Source organism: Vidua macroura, chromosome 9, assembly GCF_024509145.1.
Source record: "Vidua macroura isolate BioBank_ID:100142 chromosome 9, ASM2450914v1, whole genome shotgun sequence".
Taxonomy (NCBI): Eukaryota; Metazoa; Chordata; class Aves; order Passeriformes; family Viduidae; genus Vidua; species Vidua macroura.
In genome coordinates this window covers 2,687,377-2,709,768 of record NC_071579.1, presented here as the reverse complement: position 1 = coordinate 2,709,768, position 22,392 = coordinate 2,687,377, and the positions used below count along the sequence as shown (strand labels likewise).

General features: G+C 55.2%; 1 protein-coding gene across 1 annotated transcript; it reads right to left on the bottom strand.

The window, feature by feature from the left end:
• Positions 1 to 728: 728 nt before the first annotated feature.
• UCK2 (uridine-cytidine kinase 2) lies at positions 729 to 21,218 on the bottom strand. The gene is made up of 7 exons (XM_053985318.1): positions 21,021 to 21,218; positions 11,263 to 11,422; positions 10,145 to 10,241; positions 9,191 to 9,333; positions 5,078 to 5,175; positions 3,158 to 3,206; positions 729 to 2,713 (listed from the first exon to the last, which is right to left on the bottom strand). Exons 1-7 carry the CDS (start codon positions 21,117 to 21,119, stop codon positions 2,574 to 2,576), a joined length of 786 nt encoding a protein of 261 aa, XP_053841293.1. The 5' UTR covers positions 21,120 to 21,218; the 3' UTR covers positions 729 to 2,573.
• Between the last annotated feature and the right edge of the window lie 1,174 nt (positions 21,219 to 22,392).

The window sequence follows — 22,392 nt, the reverse complement described above, 5'->3', positions numbered from 1 at the left end:
GCACAGCAGAGGCTATGCTCCACACCTGCCCCTGGAGCCCCAGCCAAGCTCCCCAGTGGGCAAATGACTGGAAAACCCACCTGGGGCAAGGGCCCAGGAAGGCTAAGGAGTAGCTAAAGCTGAACTTGAGGTGAGCACTGGTCTTGACCCTACCTCCTCTTGGAGTTTTCATCAGATGCAACACCTCTGGAACCCAGGAGGGAGCAGCTATACATGTCCTTTTCTCTATCTCCTCTTGCTTTCTTCTTTAATTCCCTCCTCTTGGAAGTCATGAACAATTTAAAATGGAATGGGCTTAAAGTTTGCAAAGTTGAATGGGCCAATGTAATGCTCTGAGAGAAGTGTTTTATGTTTAGTGTGTGCTACTCTAAACCTTTAGCCAAAGTTCTCTGATTTTCTAAATTTGCCAGCAAGGTCTTTTTGGTTGTTTTGACCTCTCGAGAGTACCTTGACAAGGTACATCCTGTGCATCTAACACAGAGCACATCAACAACCACCAGCCCTTTTAAAAGCCTTGTCAGGTGAGGTTTTTGGGGCCTTACAGTGGGGGGGACCAGCCAAAAGGCAGAGCTGCTGCCTCCTTCTTCACCAAGGGACTGACTGATCTGTGCCAGCACCTTTGCTCCAGGTCTGGCTTAGACTTGCAGAACTAAGACAAGGTTGTCCAAATCTGCCAACTGGGATTGCAATCAGCACCATGCAGCACCAAATAGGAGACAACACCAGCATCCATTTATTCTGTCTTTATTCACTGGGGAGAGGAGGCCAGTATTTTATCTTGTCTTCTGCATGAGCCCTGAGAAGCCTCAGCAGTTCTGCAGAGCTTTGGTCCCTCTTACCTACACAGAATCAGCCCTTGGTCATGGCAAAGCTGACGTGCCTGGAGGAGTGCTGGCACACAGGGAGAGGGATAAAAGGCTGCCTTGTCAGAGAGCAAGAAGGAATGAGTCTGCCCCAGCAGCAGTCACTGGGGGAAGGTGTTTCCTTTCTTGTTCTCTCAAAGACCAAAGCTTGTCCCAGCTCACATCAGGCTGGAGAGCAATGGAGCATGGTCCATTAAACTCTTAACCACAGAGCAAAACCAATGCTCTGGAAAGAGTGAAAGAACCATGAGGGAGCAAGGCTAAGGGTGTCTGCTCCAAGCTTTGTGGCTGTGAATGCCTGTGAAATTTTGGGTTTGGTAAGGCAAGTCAAGTCTTAGCAGCGCTGGCCAAAGGATCTTGCTGGCTACCATCCCACCAAGCTGCTGCCCCAGCCACACTGCTCCATCTTGCAGGGGGCCTCTCCAGGCATCCCTAAATCTGCAGTACAACCCCACCAGGCCCCTCTGGACATAGCTGTTGTAGCACCACCAAGTTAGGCAAGACTAACTCTCACCATGGGCAAGGGAGGGCACTGCCTGGGCAGCCCTTGGGACAACAGACAGCAGGGACAGTGTCCTCCCCCAGGACAGTGAAAAGGACACGGGACAGGCAAGAGCATGCTCTGCAAACAGGGAGCAGAGGACTGCTGGGCACCCAGTTTCAAACTACCCAGATGGGACCTGTGGATGTCCCAGATGGGGATGCAAGGCAGCCCAGGGACCACCGCACACTGCTGAGCCCTTCAGAAAGGCAGCTCAGCAGCTGCCTTTGATCAGCCATTGCCCCTTTCTTTTAGAAGAGGCTGGTTGTCCCTTAAGCATACCTCATAAACCCCAGAATCCCCCACACAAGAGCAAAACCCATCCAAGTGAGGAATGAGACACACCTCTGACCTGCAAGCCAACCTCCAGGCAGGTCAGCCCAGGGTCAACTAACAGTGCCACCAGACACAGCCACCAAGCTCCAGAGGGGCTGAAGATATCCACATGCTGTCCCCACAGCAGCCAGGCACGGAGACCGCTAAAAAGGCCGTCTTTATATGGCCACATACCCAGCACCACCTTCCAGGTCCTCACTGGAGGGTATGGCAGCAGCCCCACACCTGTGATGGGAAGGGGTGTCAGGCACAGAATGGGATGCTGTTGAAAGGCTGAGACTTGGAGCTGCAGAGAGACAGGGGGAGATACTCCACATCATTCTCCCAGCTGCCAGAAGCACTGACCTACCAACCAAAACCAGGCTGCTTGGACCTGAACAGCAGTGGCAGGAAGAGACAAACCCAACCCAGGTGTAATACTCGGGCCCAGGATGGACATCACCACAGTTCTTCCTTCCTTACCGAGTCTGAGGTGAAGATCCTGATACCAACACACCTGCTAGGACCCCCTTTTTTCCCAGTCCCTCCCAGCAACACTGAGCCTGGCAAATGCCTTACGGCAAGTAATTTTACGTTATTCTGCATTTACGCAAAAATAGAGCAATTCTATATTTATAGAGATTTATAGCCGGTTCCGTGCTGGAGGAGTTATGGAGCAGGGCCGGGAGCTGAGGGTGGTCCAGGCTCCCGAGCAACCGGCTGCTTCTCATTCGGCAACTCCAACATACAAAATTAAAGGCATTCATCTCCGTCTGGTTTCTTAAATAGATAAGGGGGGAACGAGTGGACAGTATGTACAGAGGGGCCGTGCTGGCCTCACGCCTCTGCCCGGGTCAGTGGGGCCGGCTGCTGGACTCTGAGGGCTGCCGCTGGCGCGGGGGAGTGTAGCCGTTCAGGTACCCGTTGCTCTGGCGTTTGCTGAGTCCTCCGTTAAGAATGTCCTGGATGTGCTGCACTATCAGGTTTATGGCCACTGCGAGCAAAAGGGGGAGACTGCGTTAGGATGGCTGCAAATCAAGCAGAGACAAGACAGGGCTGTGCTCCTGCTGTCCCTCCCACTGCTGTCCCCTCCTATATCCCCCTAGGACTGATCCTTCTGCCTCTCAAGCCAGGATGCTCAGGCTGACCCCAGCCAGGACACTCAGGCTGATTCCAACCTGGCTGACCCAGCTGCACATTGCCTTTTGTGTGGGATGAACCAAGAGTTGGCCTGAAGGTACTACAGGAACACAAACTCCCAGTCAATAATGCTCCAAGCAGGAGCAAAGGAAACAGGCTCATCTTGGCACACTCTCTTGGATGGCAGTGGTCTGAGTCCCCTCTGGGGCAGGTGCTGCTAGCTCCAACCTAACTCCACTGCAACAGCAACAGCCCAAAGCTGGCTGCCAGGGCAGAGCAGCAGGGCCTGGGTGCTTACCTTCATTATCTGCTCCTCTGGGAATGATCACATCAGCGTATTTCTTGGTCTGGGAGGAGAGAGAGCACTTTGTTACAGGGAAAAAGTGGAGAGACGCTGAGCTGGGGCATTGTCCCTGCTCCCTGGGGCAGCTTCTTGCCCTCCCCAGATCCTCTGGGGGGGTATGTCATTGCTGATAATACATTTTGGATGCTCTTATTTGTGTTCTGCTCTGCGTTTCAAGGGCCATACTTTGTGCCCTGACTCCATTTTCATGAGCTCATCCAGAAGCCAGTAAGAGGCACCCTGAACAAAACCTGCAATTAAGAAGCCCCATAATCACAGGACTCCAGCAGCTGGATTCATTCCCCCTGAATCCAATCCAGGCTTGCTCCAGGAGCACGAGCTGGCATGCCTGGGCACAGCCACGAGAACTGCCTGGGAAGGGGGGAGAATTCTCTACCACATCACTTGCAAATGTGTGATTCAGGACACCAGTCCTGACCTAGTTTGCCCTGCAGGTGCCAGTCTCAGTTTCCTCCCCATTTGTGGCATTTTACAGCTGACAGCCAAGCCCCACCAAGGTAGCTGGGGTGACTGGTGCCACCTGCCACCTCCAAGTGCTTCCAGACATCTCAAAAACCCCCAGGATATGCTGCACCATTTCAGTACTGGACCACTTGGCTCAGAGCTGCTTTAGGAGTCAAATAACAGCAACAGTGGGTGCTGAGCCTGCAGCTGCTCTGCAGTTGAGCCAACACCAGGTTGGAAGTGGGAGCAGACCACTGCAAAGCTGTGGGTAGAAACAAGGCAGTTCTGTACCCTCCTTGTTTCACACTTCATTCTCCTACAGACTCTTCATCAGAAGAGCCTGATGCAGCATCTGCTGCTTTGAAAAACTGTGGATTTATCTTGCTGGGGACTTGCAAGAAGAGGAGCCTTGCAAGAGGAACCTGCCTCTCGGGAAAAGCCTTTCTGGGCTTTGGAATTGGTCCCCAGAGCCACAGCTGAATGAGACTGAAAAAAGAGAGTTCTGCAAGAGCCAGGAAAAGATCTTGTAGCACGGAATCAGCTCCTCTTAATGTAAGGGGCAGAGCTGACCAGATAGACAGGCATAGGGAGGCTCCTAAGGTGGGAGGCACAGTTTAATTCCTGCCTGTGGTGCTGACCAGCAGATCCCAGGTTTCAGGACTCTGCTAGCTCACTTCCTCCAGAATAAAAAAAAAAAAAAAATCCTCACATAACTGCTAGATCTGCTTGAAAAGCCTTGAGAAGCAAGGCACAGGCTGCTCTCCATGAGAGCCAGGAAAGGTGTACAATAGCTGATCCTGCAAACATGCTATTTCCATAAAAGTCTGCAGGACTGCAGTAAATTCCCACACACAGACCCTGTCTGCCAGGGAGCCTTGCCTCTGTTATCAGCTCCCAAAGAGCTTCCTTTCTCCAGGCAGGCCTTGTCCCCCTGGCCACTCAGCAGCCAGGAAATGCAACCTGCAAGGCCACATCCCACTGCACAGACAGAAGGAAGAAGCTCCCCTGCTCTCCCAAGCACGAAGCCAGCAGCACTGCAGGGTGAGAAGGGCAGGCAAGACAACCCAAAAGAGGAGGCAGACACAGCAAACACTGCTTGGGGGGCAGCAACCTCCCATTCCCCAGCTAAATACAGCCAAGGATCTTCCCTGCCAGGCTGAGCTGCCCAGTGGTTTGTCAGCCCTTGCACAGGGAGGGATTCCTCTGGCCATGCTGCCGTCCCAAAGGGGGAAGGGTGATCTCAGCAGGAAGGCAGTGGCTGTATAAATAGTCCCCATCACACCCTGCCCTGGCACCCCAGCCTTGGCCAGAGCCTGCAGAGAGGGAGGAAGGCCCAGGGAGCTGATGTGAGCTCTGGGCACAAAGTGCTCCTGTTCCAACACTCTCATGGGTGCCACTCCCCTGACTCACCGGCAGGCAGAACTCCTCGAAGGCAGGCTTGACGAAGGTGATGTACTGAGACAGGATCTGCTCCAGGTCCCTGCCTCGCTCACTGATGTCTCGTAGCACTGAGGGGAAGGTGTAAGGCACAGTCAGGAGCTGAGGCACAACTCTCTCCACCCCCTTTCCCTTCAGTAAGTAAAGCCTTTGCCTTTGGATATTTTGCCTGAGATCTCTGTTCCTACAAGCTGCTGTCCATGGGTCTGAGCACATCCCAGCCCAGCTCTATGATTTTAACCTGCTTCCAAGTTTTCCTGGGAGCCAAAGGCTGGCTGACCTGGCCAAAGGCTTTTCTTGGCCTCCCCCTTTTCTCAGCTCTGCATGCACTTTCCAGCTGTAACCAGTGCCAGCCCAGTCCTGAGTGTTCCCAGGCTCAGGCTTTGCCTCCCTCCTGTCACTCCATCCTGTCTGACTGGGCATTCTCTATCATCCCAGTGCAGAGGTGCCCAAAGAATAGAAAATCAGTGGAGTTCAGCCACACACACACATTAAAACACAGTTTAACTCAAATCTGCAGAGGTGAGGACAGTAAAACTCACTCACCTGCACAGCTCTGCCAGGTTCTTTGTGCTGTCCCCAGCTGTGCAGGAGAACCAGAGGTGAGGGGGTCAGCTCAGGGGGAAGCCCAAAGGCAGGAGAGCAAACCAGCCTCCTGCTTTTTCTGCCACTCAGGCCTTCCACCCTGTTTGCATGAGCTGTTTGGGCCAGTGCCATCTCCAGTCTGAAGCCACTTCAGTGTGGACAAGCGGCCCAGTTCAGCAGGAATTCACTCCTCAGGGAAGAGCCAAAGCAGCCCTGTGGCTGAGCAGACTTGGCTGTCCCCAGGGGGCCGCTGGCTTTTCCCCAGCATGTGAGTGCCTGGCAATGGCTTTGGAATGAGCCTTCCCTCGTGTCCCAGGCAGAGCCAAGGCACAGCACTGCCCTGCCAGCCTGCCTGACCTGCTGGGCAGCCACTGCCTGTGTGCTCTCGGGGCCAGGACACTGCTGCTCTGGCACTGGCCCCATGGCTCTGTTTGCCCTCGGCCAGCAGCTTCACAGCGTGGCCTTTCACAGCCCTGCATGGGGCAAGTGATGGGGGAAAAGGGCTGGCAGCAGGATGGGTGCCAGTTCCCTGCCTGCTCCAGGAACCAGGAGCAGCTTCTCCAGAGAGCAGGAGCGAGCCCCAGCTCGAATACAGAAAAAGAGGCAGGAAAAATACAACACTTTTGTTTCCCAGGTCCCACATCTTATTTGTTGGGGTGCAGGAGGCCTGTAAGCTGTGCAGGGGCTGGTCCTGACAGGGCAAAGCTCTCCTGCCTCTTCCCAGGGCACATCACAGTAGGATAATCACCCCACACACAAACACAAGTACCTGGCCCCAAAGCAGCAGGTCCCAACAGCCCAGGTAAAACCACACACCCGTGTCCTGAAGGATTGCTGGCAGGGCAGGCAAATATCTCAAGGACCCCTCTGAAGCCAGCAGGTCCAAACTTAAACTGGACCCAAAACACGCATGTGGACCTGGTTTCTTTTTTAGGGAAACTGGCCAAGGACAGGGCAGTGAGGGAGCTTAGCCAGAATGAGGACCCTGAGCCCCACAGATCCCTGTTTGAGGTACCTGGCAGACCTTGCCCCTTGCACTCTGCTGGCAGAACTTCTGGGGACAGGTGCTGAGATGGGCAGTGTGAGTTGCACATACTGAACCCCAGCACTACTGATTAACTGAGCTGTCAGCTGCAGCAACTTCCAGCAACCTCATCTCCTGCTGCTGCCCAGCTGAAAACCCAATTGCTGCATCCCTTTAGGGCTTCTGGGACAGAAAGATGACTCAGGGCCACATCACAACACAAGATCCCAACTTTTGCTATGTTCCAGGAACATGATTATACCTTTGACACCTTTCACACAGGCTCTCCTTTCCCAGAAATGACAGGCAGACATACACTTAACAGATTTGATGCTGCAGTGGTCCTACCAACTGCTGATGGCAGGGAAATGGCCAGATTCCTACCAGGAGAACAATGAGCTGCGGTAACTAGGAGACAGCAGCACCTCCATCGGCAAAGCTGCCCTTTTGCAAGTGATTGATGGTGGATGGGAGAAGTACAAGTCTTACAAGCAGTGTGAGCACAGCAGTGACCCCCTAACTCCACACTACACACCACCTTCTCCTGTCCTGAAGGACCACTAGGACAGGTGGAGACCAAAGTCAGGGACTAAATTAACTCAGTGGGCACTTAGGAGATCTGTTACAGGGGTATTTCATAAAATAGGGGATTGATATATGTGTGATACACCAAAGGTGGGGAATGAGAATGGACTGGAGAGTGTGGGACCTGAGCATGATTTAAGTGGTTTGGAATAAGGGGTGGAGAACGTGCTGGTTTTGGCTGGGATAGAGTTAATTTTCTTCACAGTGGCTGGTGTGGGGCTGTGTTTTGGATTTGTGCTGAAAACAGAGCAGATAACACAGGGATGTTTTTGTTATTGCTGAGCACTGCTCACACAGATCCAAGGCCTTTGCTGCTCCTCACCCCACCCCACCAGTGCAGGGAGGGGACACAGCTGGGACAGCTGACCCTGACTGACCCAAAAGAGGTCCCACACCATACACATGATGATATAAAGCTGGGAGAAGAAGGAGGAAGGCAAGAGGAGACATTCAAAGTGATGGCATTTGTCTTCCCACATAACCATCACACATAATGGTGCCCTGCTTTCCTGGGGATGGCTGAACACCTGCCTGCCCACGGGAAAGTGGTGACAAATTCCTCCTTTTGCTTGCCTTGTGGCTTTTGCTTTACTTGTTAAACTGTCTTTGTCTCAGCCCACAAGTTTTCTCACTCACACCCTTCTGATTCGCTCCCACCAGGGGAGGTTGAGCAGGGAGCTGTGTGGGGCTGAGTTGCTGGCTGGGGTCACTGTCACCACCAGTGTCCTACCCTGAGCTCCTGCACAGCATTTTAAGGGATTAAGGCTCACATTTTGGGACCCTGCATAGCTGTGACCTGCAACTGACTGCGCTGTCACCTCCCTGGATGAGTCAGGCAAGAACAGTGGGCAGGGTCAAGAGGGATTGGGAAAAAGATGTTAATCAGTGCTGATGACATCCCAGCAGCTGAGGAGGTGTCTGACAGCAGGAGGGCAGGCAAGACCAGCTCCACTGCAGAGTGGAACAGTCCCATGCACGCAACAGTCCCAGACTGACGCACTGAGACGCGCTCCCCTCGTCACAGCACAGAGCTCTGGAAGGGACTGCTCCTCTTAAGTCATCTTCTGCATCCCCAGGCACCCTGTGGAGCCTGTCAGAGCCACGCAGGGGTAGGAATGGTCAGACAGAAGCGAATTCTGCCCCAAGAGTCCCCAAATGGCTTTTTAGTCACCCAGGAGGTGCTGCATGAGTGACCCCACCCCTCAAGGCTGCTTAGAAACAAAGTCTCAAGTCTTAGTTTCAAGTCACGCAGGCCCTGCAGCGTGGGTGTTCCTCCCCATGTCAGCTGGCAACCCGCAGCCAAGCCAGCAGGACACGGGGAGTCCTGGAGAGGGACACTGGTTTCTAGGGCTCTTTGCCCCCAAACCATCACCCCAATGCCAGGTCCCACACAGAGGCTCCACACTGGGTTGCACAAATGTACAACCAGACTCCCCATCTGCACCATTCACAGCGGACACCATGGCCCGAATGCCATCCTCAGAGCACACCCACAGCCCAGGTCCTGAGTGGGATCTGTCACGCTCTTCCTTCTGACTGAACTGTCCAGATGCTCTGCCTTGCCCACTGCACCCTTCCCTGCTGGCATCTGCTGGCTGGCAGCAGCTGCTGCTCAGCTGCTGGCACTGGGCTGGTGCCACGGGGCCATGCGAGGACACGGCACACTCAGCAGTCATCAAAGGAGGAATCCCAGCCAAGGCAGCAAAAATCCCGCTGAATCCCAAGAGACACAGAGCAAGCCACCAGCTGCCCTAGTGACACTCTGCACTGCGCAGGAAAAGCTCCCCAGCTCTTGGCAGCTTTGTGCCAGCTCCAGCTCTGCTCTGGTCACTGTCACCTGCCTGTGTGACCAGTTGCCCAGAGCAGCTAGGGGGATTTCTGTCCCTGCTCACCTCTGCGGGACAGCCGGGTGTCGGCGTCCGTGTCCACGAAGAGCTTCATGCGGAAGAGGTCCCGCACCTCCTGGCTGTAGAAGGCCAGAATGCCCTCGAAGAGCACCACGTCGGCAGGGTACACCGTCACCGTCTCCTCTTTCCTGGCAGGGGCAAGCACAGTCAAACCCTGCTGGGGGAGGCTGGGCAGCACAGAGAGAGGTGGGGGGAAACAGCGGTGCTCCTAAGCACTGCTCCAACCCTGGGACACCACTGCTGCACCAGGGGGGCGACCGAGGAGAGGGCAGACCTACCCCACCGCCGTGGAGGGGATCCAAGGCATACGTACGCTTCCTGGAAGGATAAACAGCAAAGCAGGAAGCACGCTAGCCCTTCTCCCCCTACCTCAGCTGCTCACAAGGGTTATGCGCCAAGCCAGAAAGGCCAGGAAAGCACAGGAACCTGCACGGCCAGCTCTGCTTCCCTGGGAAGCAGGCAGCACTTCCCTGACTGCACAATGCTTTTGTGGGAAACGCAGCAGAGCCACGCTGTCCACGACCAACACAGGCATGCAAAAACAAGCTGAACACAGGCAAGGGGAGTGTTACAGGAGCAAGAATTGTTGTCCTCCTCCTTTCCTGGCACTGCCAGGCTGTTTGAGGCTGGAGTGCTTGTTAAAGCTGCAAACACTGAATTTATGGGGAGAGAAGGCGTGGATGGGGACGGAAGGAAGAGAAGGGAGGTCATAACCCCCCGGCACTGATGCCTGGATGTTGCTGGATGGCTACACAGCTTTCCAGACCCTCAGCCTGTGCCTCTGTCTGCCTGGGATGCTCTAACCCCGGGCTGGAGGAGTTAGGATGGAAACTTTGTGCTGGCAGGTTAGGCACCCAAGCAGAGGGCAGGAGTTTGGGGAGGACAGGGCTGCCGCAGGAAGTTAGCAGAGGCACAGCAAGGCAGGAGCAGCTGTTAGACCTGGAGTGGGAGACAAAGTCATAGACAGGGATCTGGACCGTCTTCCCTTCTGTGATCTCTTTGAGCGTTTTCACGATCAGCTCGTTGTCAAAGGCATCTGAGGAGAGAGGAAATGTTACCCGAGGCAGCTTTGCAACCTCTCCCACCCACCAGATGCTGAGCTTAGCCCAAGCTAGAGTCGTTGGCACCTCGTGCTGGGGACAGACAGTTGCACAGACTTGGGAGGAAAGCCCTGCACCTCCCCTGGGACGAGGCCCAGCTCTGCCAGAGCCACGGGGCTCTGTGGCTCTGCACCAGCTGGGATGTGGCCTGCAGAGATCAATACCGTCCTTGTACAGCAGTGCTGACAGCCCAGGCGCAGGCAGGCATCTCCTCTGGGGCTCCAGCCCTCGGAGAGAGACTGCAGCAGTGTTCCAGCACTGAACCGCCACACAGACAGGGCTCTGTTTGCTCAGGGCTCGCTGCCTCTGGCCATTGTCCTCGTGGGGACGAAGGGACAGCAGCTCTGGAATTTCCCCGCCGAGCCAGGAGATGGTTCAAAGAGCCCCTGTTGTAGTAACAGGGCAGGGCCCCTTGGTGGAAGGGTTTGCAGAGCAGATGCACAGCTGGTTCCCTCCTTGAAGGAGGGACATGGAGCTGCTGGCTCCAGGGACTCTGCCAGGCCAGATCTCTCTGGGCCTGACTCAGCTGCAACAAAAACCAATCTGTTCCTTTGCTGCCTGCTCCAGGTGAAGGGTATTGGAACAAGATGACCTTTAAGGTCCCCTCTAACCCAAACTATTCAATGATTCTACAATTCTATGAAAACCTTGTTCAAACTGGGCGATGTTTTTACAGGAGGAGGAGGGTCTTAAGGATTTTGAGGGTTTATTACCTGCTCTTTCTCATCCCAAACACCCCACCCCCCCCTTTTCTTTCCCCAGAGAGATGGGGAGGATGATACACAGGTGGTCCCAGCCACCCTGCTCCACAAGAGCTTAACTAAGCCACCCACTCCTGTCCCACGAGAATTCAGAGCCCCAGTGTCCATGCAGGCTCCTTGCTGCTGCAGCTGGGGGTCCCACTCCAGCCCTGTTCCCACAGTGCATGGCAGAGCCCCAGTGCTGCTCTCCACTCACCTGGGTGGTCAAAATTGAACTGGCCTTTGAGTGCTTTGGATTTCTGCTCCGAGGTGAGGACCCGGTAGAAGCTGTCTTGGCTCACGATCACCACCTGCTTCTGGCGATAGTCCACCTCATTCTGGCCCAGCAGCTGGACAATCTTGGAGCACACTGAGGACTGGGAAAGGAATAGCAAAGGAAGTACATCAGCAGCAAGTTACATCTTAGCAGTACAGGGAGGATGACAGGTAACATCCCTGCCTGCTTGCTGCACCTCCAGCCAAGAGTCTGTGGTTTTCCCAAAGCCGCTGAGGGAAAAGTGCTCCAGAGGCATCACCATGGTACTCTTCAGTGTGACAGCAGCACCAAGTTTGCTGCCTGCCACCCTCTCCTCCGCCCCTATAGCCTGCCCACAGCTCCTATTCTGGGCACAAGTGGCAGCAGAAAAACAGTTGGCTCCTGCCTGGGTTCAGCCACATGCCATGGGGCCCCAGGCACTCCAGCCTGCCAGGCAGCTCCCCATGGGGCACTTTCTCCTTGAGAAAGCAGTCTTGGCTCCCGCAGCTCTGCTCCAGCACAGAAACCCCACCACAGCATGAGAGAGTCCTCAGAGATGGGGCAAACAAAGCCCAGGATGGGAAGGCACGAGGAAGAGAGCCCGTGGGACTTTATCAGGGATCTGTGCCACAGCTGCCAGGGCTGGGAGGAGCCAGCACATCCTGGTGCCTATTGGCACGGGAGGCTCAGGGCACTGCGCAGTCAGCGGCTGAGGAGCCACGTGGCCCTGGCTGCTGGCACAGGGAGCGGGCACCTTGCTCTCCACATGGAGCAGTCTGGGACAGGGCAGCTGGCACCAGCTCTGCTGGCACCAGGGCAGTAGCCACCACTGCGACACGACCCAGAGCACAGCTCGGGGGACAAATCCCAAAGCCTGCTGCAGTCCCTTCTCCTTAGTCATGGGAGCCCTTGGCACTGGTGGTGACAGCATCGCTGCCTGGCAGCCAGCACCGCCCCAGCCACCGAGAGCCAAGGCCAGGCTGGCTGGGGAGCGCTCTGCTCCTGGCCCCATGGCATCCACTGCCCGGGCAAAGCGGCTGCTCCTGGTGCCAAAGGGAGCTGCTCCCACTCAAGGAATCACACTGGCTGCAGGTGGCCAGCCGAGCTGCTCCTGGCCCTGGTCACCACAACACCACAAGTGCTCTGCTGAGCCCTGTGCCTCGCAAAGAGCAGCGTGCTTGCCCCAACCTGCCTACCCCAGCCTGCCAGTGGCTCTTTCCACACTCCCACCTCCCGAATGGCTCAACCATCTGCTCCATACCTGGCTGGCAACCTCCAGCTGCAGAGCTGAAGACAGCACTGGTGAGAGGGAGCAGGGAGGGAACACATGCCTGGCAGAGGAGGTCACCCCGACAGGCAGAGGGCAAGGCTGTTTGCCTGAGAAGCTGGAAGATTTGACAGCATTCCCCTCTCCAGAGACCGTCTCTCTTCCCTCCAGGCCAGGCTGACCTGCCTTGGCTGTGACCACTGGGCTGTGAGTCATCCCCAGCCTGGCTGGAGAGGCTCACTCACAGCTCTGCTGCAGAGGGAACCGGCTCCAGCTGACCCACAGAAGTCCGGGCAGCCCTGGGCACCAGTTTGGGGTTTGGGTCAGGGACGGGGTCTCCTGAGCATCCCACCTTCTTCTCCTGCTTCTCCCAGCAGGCAGGTCATGCTTCCCCAAGCCACGCTGGCAGCCCTGCCCTGCAGCAAGCTGCTCCCACCCAGAACAAAGCCCTGCAAGTCCGTGACAGTCACTTGCCCTTGCACACACGCAGACACAGCCGGAGCCTGCTCTCCTTTTCCTCTGTTTTCCCACTCCCCAAATCCTTCTCTGGCCTGCCTCAGCCCTACTGCTTATCCAGCTGTATCCCATAGGTTTTGCAAAACTGGGGTGTGTTCAGTGTCTCTCTTCCACCTTTCCTGGCTGCTCACTCCCCCAGACACCACTGCCTGCCCATGCAGCAACAGGACACAGCACATCAGGGCTCAGCCTTGGCTAGAGGTGCCCAGGATACCAAACTTCCCAAGCCCTCTGCCATCAGGAATAAACTACCTTTCAGCACAGCCACCCAGACAGATCCCCAGAGCCACAGGTTGCATGTGGATCTGCACCAGAAACTGCTTCTGCCAGCCCAGGGGAAGGAGCAGGACTCCTTTCCTTGGAATCAGTGAAAGCAGCACATGGATTTGCATTCACTCTCTCCCCTTGGACGTCAGCATGTGTATTGGCAATTAAATCATTTGAGAGCATCAGACAAATGGTGCCAGTCTTCCTTCTGCCTTATGCACACTGATCTCTGGTCTAAGGATTCTGGAAGGTGCAGAAGTGACCCCACCAGCTCTAAAAATCACCCTCTAGCTCCTGATAGTGAGAAAAGCCCAAGGAGAAAGTACCCCAAAGCAGCTGGAGACAGGAACACATCCTCCCTCCAGCTTTCCAGACGAGGAACAGATTGTATCCCAGCTGTGTTTGCCATCCAGGGCTTGGGGGCAGATGGTGCCTCCTGGAAAAAGCAACCTGGCAGACACAGTGGACCCTTCCCTTTTCCCTGGTGGGCTCTGGAGAGCTGGCAGAAGTGGTGGAGAAAGACAGGTATAGGGACATCCTGCTCTCAGGACCGAGCTTAGTTCCAGCATGCCAGACTGCCTGGGTGAGCAGGGATGTCACCTCCTGGCTCTAGCACTTGTCACCTTGGTCCTGCAGGTGTGGGCCAGGCACTGCCCACATATTACACCTGCATTAAGAGCAGCAGGACATAGGGACAGCAGGGGACAAGGCATATCCAGCTTGCCTTAGTCCACTCCAGGGCTGTGTTCAGCTTTCCTTAGTAGGGCCGTGAACCTCAGCGAGGTCCAAGAGAGGGTTTTTCCTTTTTTCACTATCTTTTGTGGTAGGAACAACAATGTCTCATGAGGGGCAGTCCCTGATGCCAACTCCTACAGCTGGACATGCAGTTTTTCCCCTTGGTTGATAAACACCCACTGTTAAGGAAGAAGAAAAACCAGAAACACACAGCTTGGAAACTGGAACGGGAACAGAAACTCCCAGCCTCGGGAAACGTCCCCCCAAATAAATGACATATTCCCTGCTTAAACCCTTTTCTCCCAAAGCAGCACAGCACACACGTGTGACTGCAAAAAGATCCATCAATAACTGGAAATGAGCACAGCCAGGTTTTGGGGACACCCACAGATGCCCATTAAGAGCAAGAACAGAGCATGATTCCAAAGTCCTGTGCCAGTGTGCACCAGTCTAGATACAGGGGACTCATGCTGACAACAGGCACTTAGCACCCACTTGAAGGGTCAGCCTGGGCTCATATTCCTTCTTTTGCTGATTCCTAGCTGCTTCTCCCAGGGAAGATGACAATTGTTTCTTCTCCAAGAAGCCCAGGAGTGCAGAGGATTGAGAAAGGTGACTTGAGAAAGGTGACTTAATCCCAGTACACAAGCTGGAGGATTTGGAGCCCATCACCAGCTATGCCTTACGTGACACGACTCACCTGCAGGAATACAAGAGCTATGCCAGAGCTTCTTGTCTCTGCTCAGCCCCTTTCCATACCCACCTCATCCATGCACACCTTGCCACGAGCCAAAGCCAACGCTGCCAGTGATTCAGCCACAGCCAACTCCCAGCAACAGGATGCTTTCTCAAGCAAAAGGAGAGAGCTTCCCCTCCTCCAGAACTTGGTTAAAACTAAATATAGCCAGGCCCCAGCAGCCTCTGAGCCTCTGTGGTTGCCAAGCAGACCTTTCCCATGGTAGCCACATGGAACTGAAGCAGGACTTTCCAAGCAGGCAGGCAGGGAGGGAGGGACCCCGGCTCCTGCCATGGGTCATGACTTCCCGCACACTGCAGCAAGGGGAACTCAGCTCCAGGTTGGAGCAAACCCCCGGAGCTGCACTCCCCCAGGCTTTGTGCTCAAGCTGCTCCTTGGGAAAGCTGTGCAAACCAGCCCACAGCTCACAGCTCGTGGAGAGGAAGGTATCAGCACAGCACCACACCAGCGAGAGCTCCAAGAGGTTATTCCTGAGCAGAAGCAGCTGCAGCTCCTCTTGCAGGACTCCTCCCCTGAACCAAGCACACAAACAGCCAGTGTTCAAGGAAGAAGTACAGCTTTATTCTGCTGGGAAGGGAAGATGCAGAGGGCACCTGGAGAAGAAATCCAACATATCCTCCCAAAAGGAGAGAGGTGGTACGCAGGGGAAGAAACTCAACAGATGGGTGTTTGGAGGCCCTGCCTCTAACATTTATTTGGACTATATTAATTACATATTTAATTCACATTCACTTATGGCCTATAGCCAGCTGCTCAGATATTCTTGAGGAGTTGACTAATTCCCTGACATTATTATGCAGATTATCCCACAGTCCCTCCTGGGTAGCTCTGATCAGTGAATTAGTACAACTTCTGACAGGTATTAAGGAGAAAGCTGATGGACAGTGCCACTGTCACCCACCAGGAACCACGAGAAGGGGCCAGGACACAGCTGATGCCTCCAGCCCCAGGACCTCCTAAGCCTTGTGCAGGTGGATATGCTAAAAGCCACATGCTGAGAGCAGTCTATCCATCCCCAAGGAACCTGGCACTGCAGAGGGATGTTCAAGGTCCCATTCCAGCTGCAGGGAGAACCTTCCATTTTCCCAGAGACTCTAGATGAGACACCCAGCAAAAGTGACTTAGCCAGATCAAGTGATTCCAGCCTTAAAGAAACACTGAAGCTGCCAGATCCCTCAGGAGGAGGAAAAGGGTTGTGCCAAAAGTGTGGAAAGAGAGGCACAGCCTCCTGCCACCACTGCAGGCTGCTCGTCCTGAGCCAAGCTGCTGCTCATGAGGACAGTCCTCCCCAACAGAGCAATGCCCTTGGCCCACAGCACAACCAGGAGCAAGGACAGACTGCAGCAGTCCCATCCCACCAGGAGAGGAGCCCAGAGGTTATCTCCAGGGACATCAGTGCCATAACGCCCTTCCTGCAGGATCTGATTGTGAGCTGGCTTGGCAGGAGCTAGCCATGGCCCTGCAGCTGCAGCAGCCTGGCTGGGGTGTCCTCATCACACCTCTGTGGATAACGCAGTCTCCAGTTCTGTGCTCTGCCAGGATTTTCCCTCAGATCAAACATAAGGAACCACTGTAATTATTTGTTTAATTTCTCTGCTGTCCTCTGTAGCATGCTGCCCTTATCTCCTGCAGCACACGAGTTACAGATGTTGGTCTCTTCCTGAAGGTTATGGTAATTATAAAGTACCAGGAAGTGCTTGGACTGGGATGACACACAGAACAGACAGCAAACTGGGAAGGGTCCCAGAGCATCTATCAAATGCCTGTGACTGCAGACAGCCAGTTCATGACCCACATCATCCTTTCCAGTCCTAATGGGAGCACATACATGTGGCAACACCAGGACTGGAAACTTAGTATTCTTGAACCAAAAGCCTGGGCCTCCACCCAGCGCATTCCCCCGCAGGTTCACCATCCTGCCTTTCCCTTTGTGAGCCACAGGCCAACCAGAGCAGGAGTGGGATAGCCAGGTTTCTGTTCACTCACCCTGGGACACTGTGCATGTGACCAGCAATCCCGGGCTGGAGCATAAACAGGCACACACAGAGGCTCTAAACACAGATTACATGCAGGGAGGAAAACAAACCCTCTAACACAATCCCTCCCAATCCTCTGGTTTTAGGCACAGGATATTTTTCTCGAGCCCCTGCTGCAAACCCCATAGCCCAGAGCTGGCTGAGCCCACAGGACTATGGTGAGCAGGCTCCGTAATGAGCACATATTCCATCAGTAACAGGAAAGGGCTGACCCATCAAAATGTCCTGTGGATCAGTCTGATCAGGGCTGGCACAGAACAACGTTCTACTAGAAAGTTTGATGAGTCTCTAGCACACGTTGACACTAGTGTTTAACTAGTCAGACCTTGTGATGCAGAGCTCCTGCCAGCCACAAACGAACGTCACCAGGAAATGGTGCTGAACCGGCACAGGGCTGCTGCAATTCCTGTCAGTCCCCCTCCCATGGAGGAGTCATTCTCACATCTCCCCTGGGCTTCTTTGCCAGCCATCTGGGTGGTGACACTGTGACAGTGACCCCTGGGCTGCTGTGGGGGACCTCAGCCCTTGCTGGGGTAGAGGACTGAGCTCTGTCACGAAAGAGGCTCCCTGAGAGATGGAACTGCCTCATGCAGCTCTGAGCACTCCTTCCCTGGGGGCCAACACTGCTGTCCCACCCTGGCTGGGCAATTCCAGCCTCCTGGCTGGCTCACTCTTCCAGCCTCAGCCAGCCTTGCCAGTGTTCAAAGTGGAGTCAGTAAGGGCACACCTGGCTGAACACAGGCTGTAATCTTGGTGCTCTGCAGGCTGGAAACTCTGAGGCTGCATGTTCAAACAGACATTGGGAACTTGATGTGCTAACTCAAGACCCAAATGATGTAACTACAGGGCTGCAGTGGCACCCATGCTCAGCCCTCACTACAATTTGAGTGATGAGCAGCCAACCAAAGCAATCTGTCTTTTCCCACAAGCTCCTGTTGGAAGGCAGCAATCAGCACCTCACTTCACATGGGGACGATTAATGCTTCAGCCTGAGCTCCAAGAGCTCTCCCCAGCCCTGCAGCCACCCCAGATGCTGCTGCTGGGAGCAAGCTGCTCCAGGCACTGCTGGCAGAGCTGCGAGGTCCCAGCAGCTAAGCTGAAGTGAGGACACAAAGAGCTTAAGGAGGTATCCCAACAAATCCCAGCCCATCTCAGCAGCCAGTTTGCTGAACTTTCCTCCAGCCCGCAGCCTGGCTGCCTGCCTTGTGCGCTGCAGAGTCCTTGGTAGTCAGGAATGCCTCGCAGGAGCAAGGGAAGGAGCTGTTAGCACAAAGGCCATGGGTGTAAGAGGGAAATGAGAACTCTAGCAGAACACTTGAGAACAGATAGGGTGAAAGAAAATGTGACAACAAGCCTTGGGAACTGTTCTGAGGGAATGAGGCAGTTGCAGTCCTCTTCATGTTGGACACAGGATGGGGGTCTTAATGCCAAGTCATCTCCACCCCAGGAAAGCACAGTAGGCTTTGTCTAGACTGCACAGCACTTGGATTTCAGGGGACAGCTCTGTTTTTGTGAAGAGCCTGTCCCAGCTGAGCTGACTCAAAACAGCCACTGTGCAGCTTGCACTGCCCTCACAGGAGCTGCAGCATCCCAGACTGCTCAGGACCTCTGTGGCTCCCCAGTTCTGCTCCCAACACAGTCCAGCTTTCTTTCCAGAGCCAAAAACGAGGAAAGCACTCAGGGTTCTACCCCTATTCAAGTGGCCAAAGTTGCCCAAGCCTCTTTTGCTCACTAGGGAAAGAGCACTCAGCCTTTGAACTTGAGTTCTCACAGCTTTAAGGAATGCCAGCCAAACAATCCAGCTCTTTGGGAAGGCCGGCCGCTTCCAACACCAGCCTCCCCAGGGCACCACAGCACACAAGTCACAGCCAGCTACAAAACACGATCCCATCCTTCCACAGCCTGACCCTGCTGCTGCACCAAGAGGGATGTGGAGCCTATTGTCCCCATGTCAAAACCCAAAAGCTGCAGTGGGAGGAGCTGCGGGGGGGCTTGGAAGGCAAATTCCCTCCGTTATCTTTGGGCTGGTGTGCTGCCAAAGGGGTGTGTTGTGACAACAACCCCCAGTTGGTGTCGAGGCAAGTCAGATGGGTTTGTCACTTTCCCACTGGGAAAGGTGGCTGCTTCACTCCCCTGCTAGCACTCACTTTTCACCCAGAGCTAGCACATCAGCACGGTAACCCCTGGGCTGGATTTTGGCTACAGGCAAGCCCTTAGCTAAGCAAACCACATCAGCCCCACCACTGCTGTCCCGGAGCGTGCTGCAGCACCCGGCACAGGCCACTGTCACCAGTCAGGTGAGGGACAGCCCCCACATCCCTGCCTTGCAGCTGCAAAAAATGTGAATCTGAGGGGCTGTGGGCACAAGTCCCGAGTCCTTTTTTCCTGTTGCTCGGGGGTTTTGGCCACCATATTTCTTGCAGCCTTTTCCCACCAACTTTGTAGTCATCTGCTGGACTCCCTTCAACAGGCAACACTGCACAGAGGTTTTCAGCAGTCACTGGAGGGGGGGGGGAAATCAAAGCTGAGAGACAGGAAAAGCCAGTTAGTACATCTCCCTTGCTAGAAAGGACCATTTCCCTACTTTTTTTCCTAAGGCAGCCTGCTGCTCTTGAGTATTTTCACTTTGAAGTTGAGCACCACTGTGGTGCATTGTACTGTAATCACTGCTTTTACCTTGTGGGCCTGAGACACAGTGTTCAGAGACATAACAGTTCAGCAGCGCCAGACACGATGTTATTGGGACAACTACAGAGAGGCAGACCCACGCATCAGAGAACAGACAAACCCAGCGTGTTTGAGTCACCAGGAGCTGTACTGCAAGAACAATCCAGCTTTGGTTCCCACTGGAGGAGATTGCATCCTCTCTCACCATCCCTCCCCTGTTACAGCTGGATTTTTCCCCCTTGCAGCAGCAACAGCACTACAAAAATCAATAGGCTACTCAGAGACACATGCTTAAAACACTGGACTGAGGTACAGCCGATGGGTTATGCCTTCAAGAGAAGGGGGGATCCCTCTCCAAACAGGGATCAACCCGGAGATATCAGGCTCATCCTTCTCCTGTGCCAGCCCACATTCAGTTTTCTCCACAAGAAATATTTTACAGGAATAGCTACTTCCAAATCTATTCATCCTTTCCAAAATACAGGTAGAATGTGCTGCCCTGCATACGAGTACTGATGAGCTGTGGAGCTGCTTTTACTGCTCTTAAATATGGGGAAAAAAAAAAAAAAGCTATTTTCTTTTCCTATTAAGAAAGAAAGTGACCTAGCGAGGTTAAACAAATTGAGACAGACACGCTGCATGAAAGAACGAAAATAAAACGTTGACAAGCTGTAAGGCTGCCCTGCGCTGCAGTTTGGGTGTAGCAGCCTGCCGGGAACACCCGCATTGCCCCGGCGGGCGATGCCCCGTCCCCGCAGCCCTCGCCCCGCTCCGCTCCCACCTGCCGCTGCCAAGGGCCAGCCCCTCCCGGCACAGCAGCCAGGAGGTCGTTCTGCCGCTGTGAGTCAGCATTTGCTGCAGAATCCCCACTCCTGCTACCCTAAAGTTGGGCAGAGAAGGGCACCCCCATGCACGACCGACACCACAGCGGGCGGCGGGGGTGGAAATTTAAAAAATTGCATCGCCCCCGAGGTGCCTTGCGGGGCGGGCAGCCCCTGGGGTTGGTGCAGGTGAAGGGGATCGGGGGAAGCGCTGACTACAGCCACAGGAAAGATTCTGGAGGGGAGGGAGATGCCGCCTCTGCCCGGCCGAACTGGGGCCACCCTTGCTCCGCGCAGCCCCCAGCTCTACCCAGCGACACAGAGGGACACAAGGTCCCGGCCGGAAAGAAAGAGCGAATAAATCCCGCACCCCCCTCCACGTGTCCGCGGGGCTCCGTCCGCCGCCCGGGCAGAGGCCTCGGCGGCCGCGCTCCCTCCGCCGGACCATCCTTCCCCGGGCAGCCAGCGAGCCCGCCCGGCTCCATCCGCAGCCGCGGCCCCGGATCCGCGCGCAGCGCCGGCGCCCGCGGCCGCGGCCCGGCCGCGGAGCAGCGCACGTGGCGGGGCGGCCGCTCGGACCCGCCGCGCTGCCATGTGGCCGTCGCGCCCGGCGTGGGGGCCGCCCCACGGAGCTCCCCCGCCGACCCCCGCACCTTGCCGCTGGCCGTGCCGCCGCTGACCCCGATGAGGAAGGGCTCCCCGCCGCTGGGCTGCCCCTGCTCCTCCAGCCGCTGCTCGCTGTCCCCCGCCATCCTCCCCGGCTCACCGCCGCGCCTCCTCCGCCTTCGCTCAGCCGTGCGGGGCTGGATTTATCTGATGAGTCAAGGGCCTTCCTCCCCGCCTGGTTCACATCCCCGGCGCTGCGGCTCCTTGCCAGGTGCTGCCGCAGCTGCACATGCTCCGGCCCAGCCCGCCGGCGGGCGGCACTGCGGCCACATGGGCCCGCACCGCGCCGCCGCCCTCCCGCCCGCGGACAAAGGCGCTGCGGCCGCGCCGGACCCCGCGCTGTCCCCGCACCCCGCGCTGTTCCCGCACCGGCTCCCTTCGTCTCTCCGGCCACTCCGCTTCATCCCAGACATCGCTGGGACCACACCACGGTGGCCCCGGCAAAACCTCTATTATTTGTCTCCCACGCTGGCCAAGAAGGCCAAGGGCATCCTGGCTTGGATCAGCAGTACTGTGGCCAGCAAGACCAGGGCACTGACCGTTCCCTGGATTCAGTTTTGTCCCCCCCGCCAAGAAAGGTATTGACTGGGAGGAGGGAACAGAGCTGGAGCACAAGGCTGGGGGGGCTCAGCCTGTAGAAAAGGAGGCTCCGCGGGAGCTTTATTACTCTACACCTGAAAGGACGTTGTGGCCAGGTGAGGGTCGGCCTTTTCCCCCCATGTAACAAGAAATAGGACAAGAGTAAATACCCTCAACTTATTTCAAGGTTGGGGTGGATATTGGATTGGATAGATTGGATATTAGGAAAAATTTCTTCACCCGAAGGGTAGTCAGGTGTTGGAACAGACTACCCAGAGAAAGGGTGGGATCACCGTTCCTGGAAATGTTCAAGAATCATGCAGATGTGGCACTTGGGGACACTGTTTCATGGTGAACAGTGCTGGGTCAATGGTTGGACTTGGTGATATTGGAGGTCTTTCCCGACCATAATGACTCTTTGATTCTCCCACCCCACCTGGGCCCTTGTGCTGCAAGGACTCATAAATTACTATTAACGACTCAAATCCTGGAATAAAAGTTATGCTTATGTCTTTGGCAAATGGGACCTGTCTGGGAAGAGCCGTGAGCAGTCTGGAGGACAAGATTCAAAGTCAAAATGACCTCAACAAAATGGAAAAAGGACTGGCAATATGAAGGGTGCAAGTCCACACAGAGAAATGTGATCATGATCCATGACAATGCAAGATAAGAACCTGCTGGCCAGGCAGGCCTTTTACAGATAAAGATCTGGTGTAGAGTGGATCAAAGAATTAATTGGTGATGCCGCTGTGAAAAAGGCAAACATCTCATTGGGGCATA

Excerpts from the sequence above, each read along its gene's own strand:
- UCK2 (XM_053985318.1), bottom strand. The coding sequence starts at position 21,119 with ATGGCGGGGGACAGCGAGCAGCGGCTGGAGGAGCAGGGGCAGCCCAGC. Across the intron at positions 11,423-21,020 it reads GCGGCACGGCCAGCGGCAAG|TCCTCAGTGTGCTCCAAGAT; the intron begins GTGCGGGGGTCG and ends TTCCTTTCCCAG. Across the intron at positions 2,714-3,157 it reads CAGAGGAGCAGATAATGAAG|TGGCCATAAACCTGATAGTG; the intron begins GTAAGCACCCAG and ends TTTTGCTCGCAG.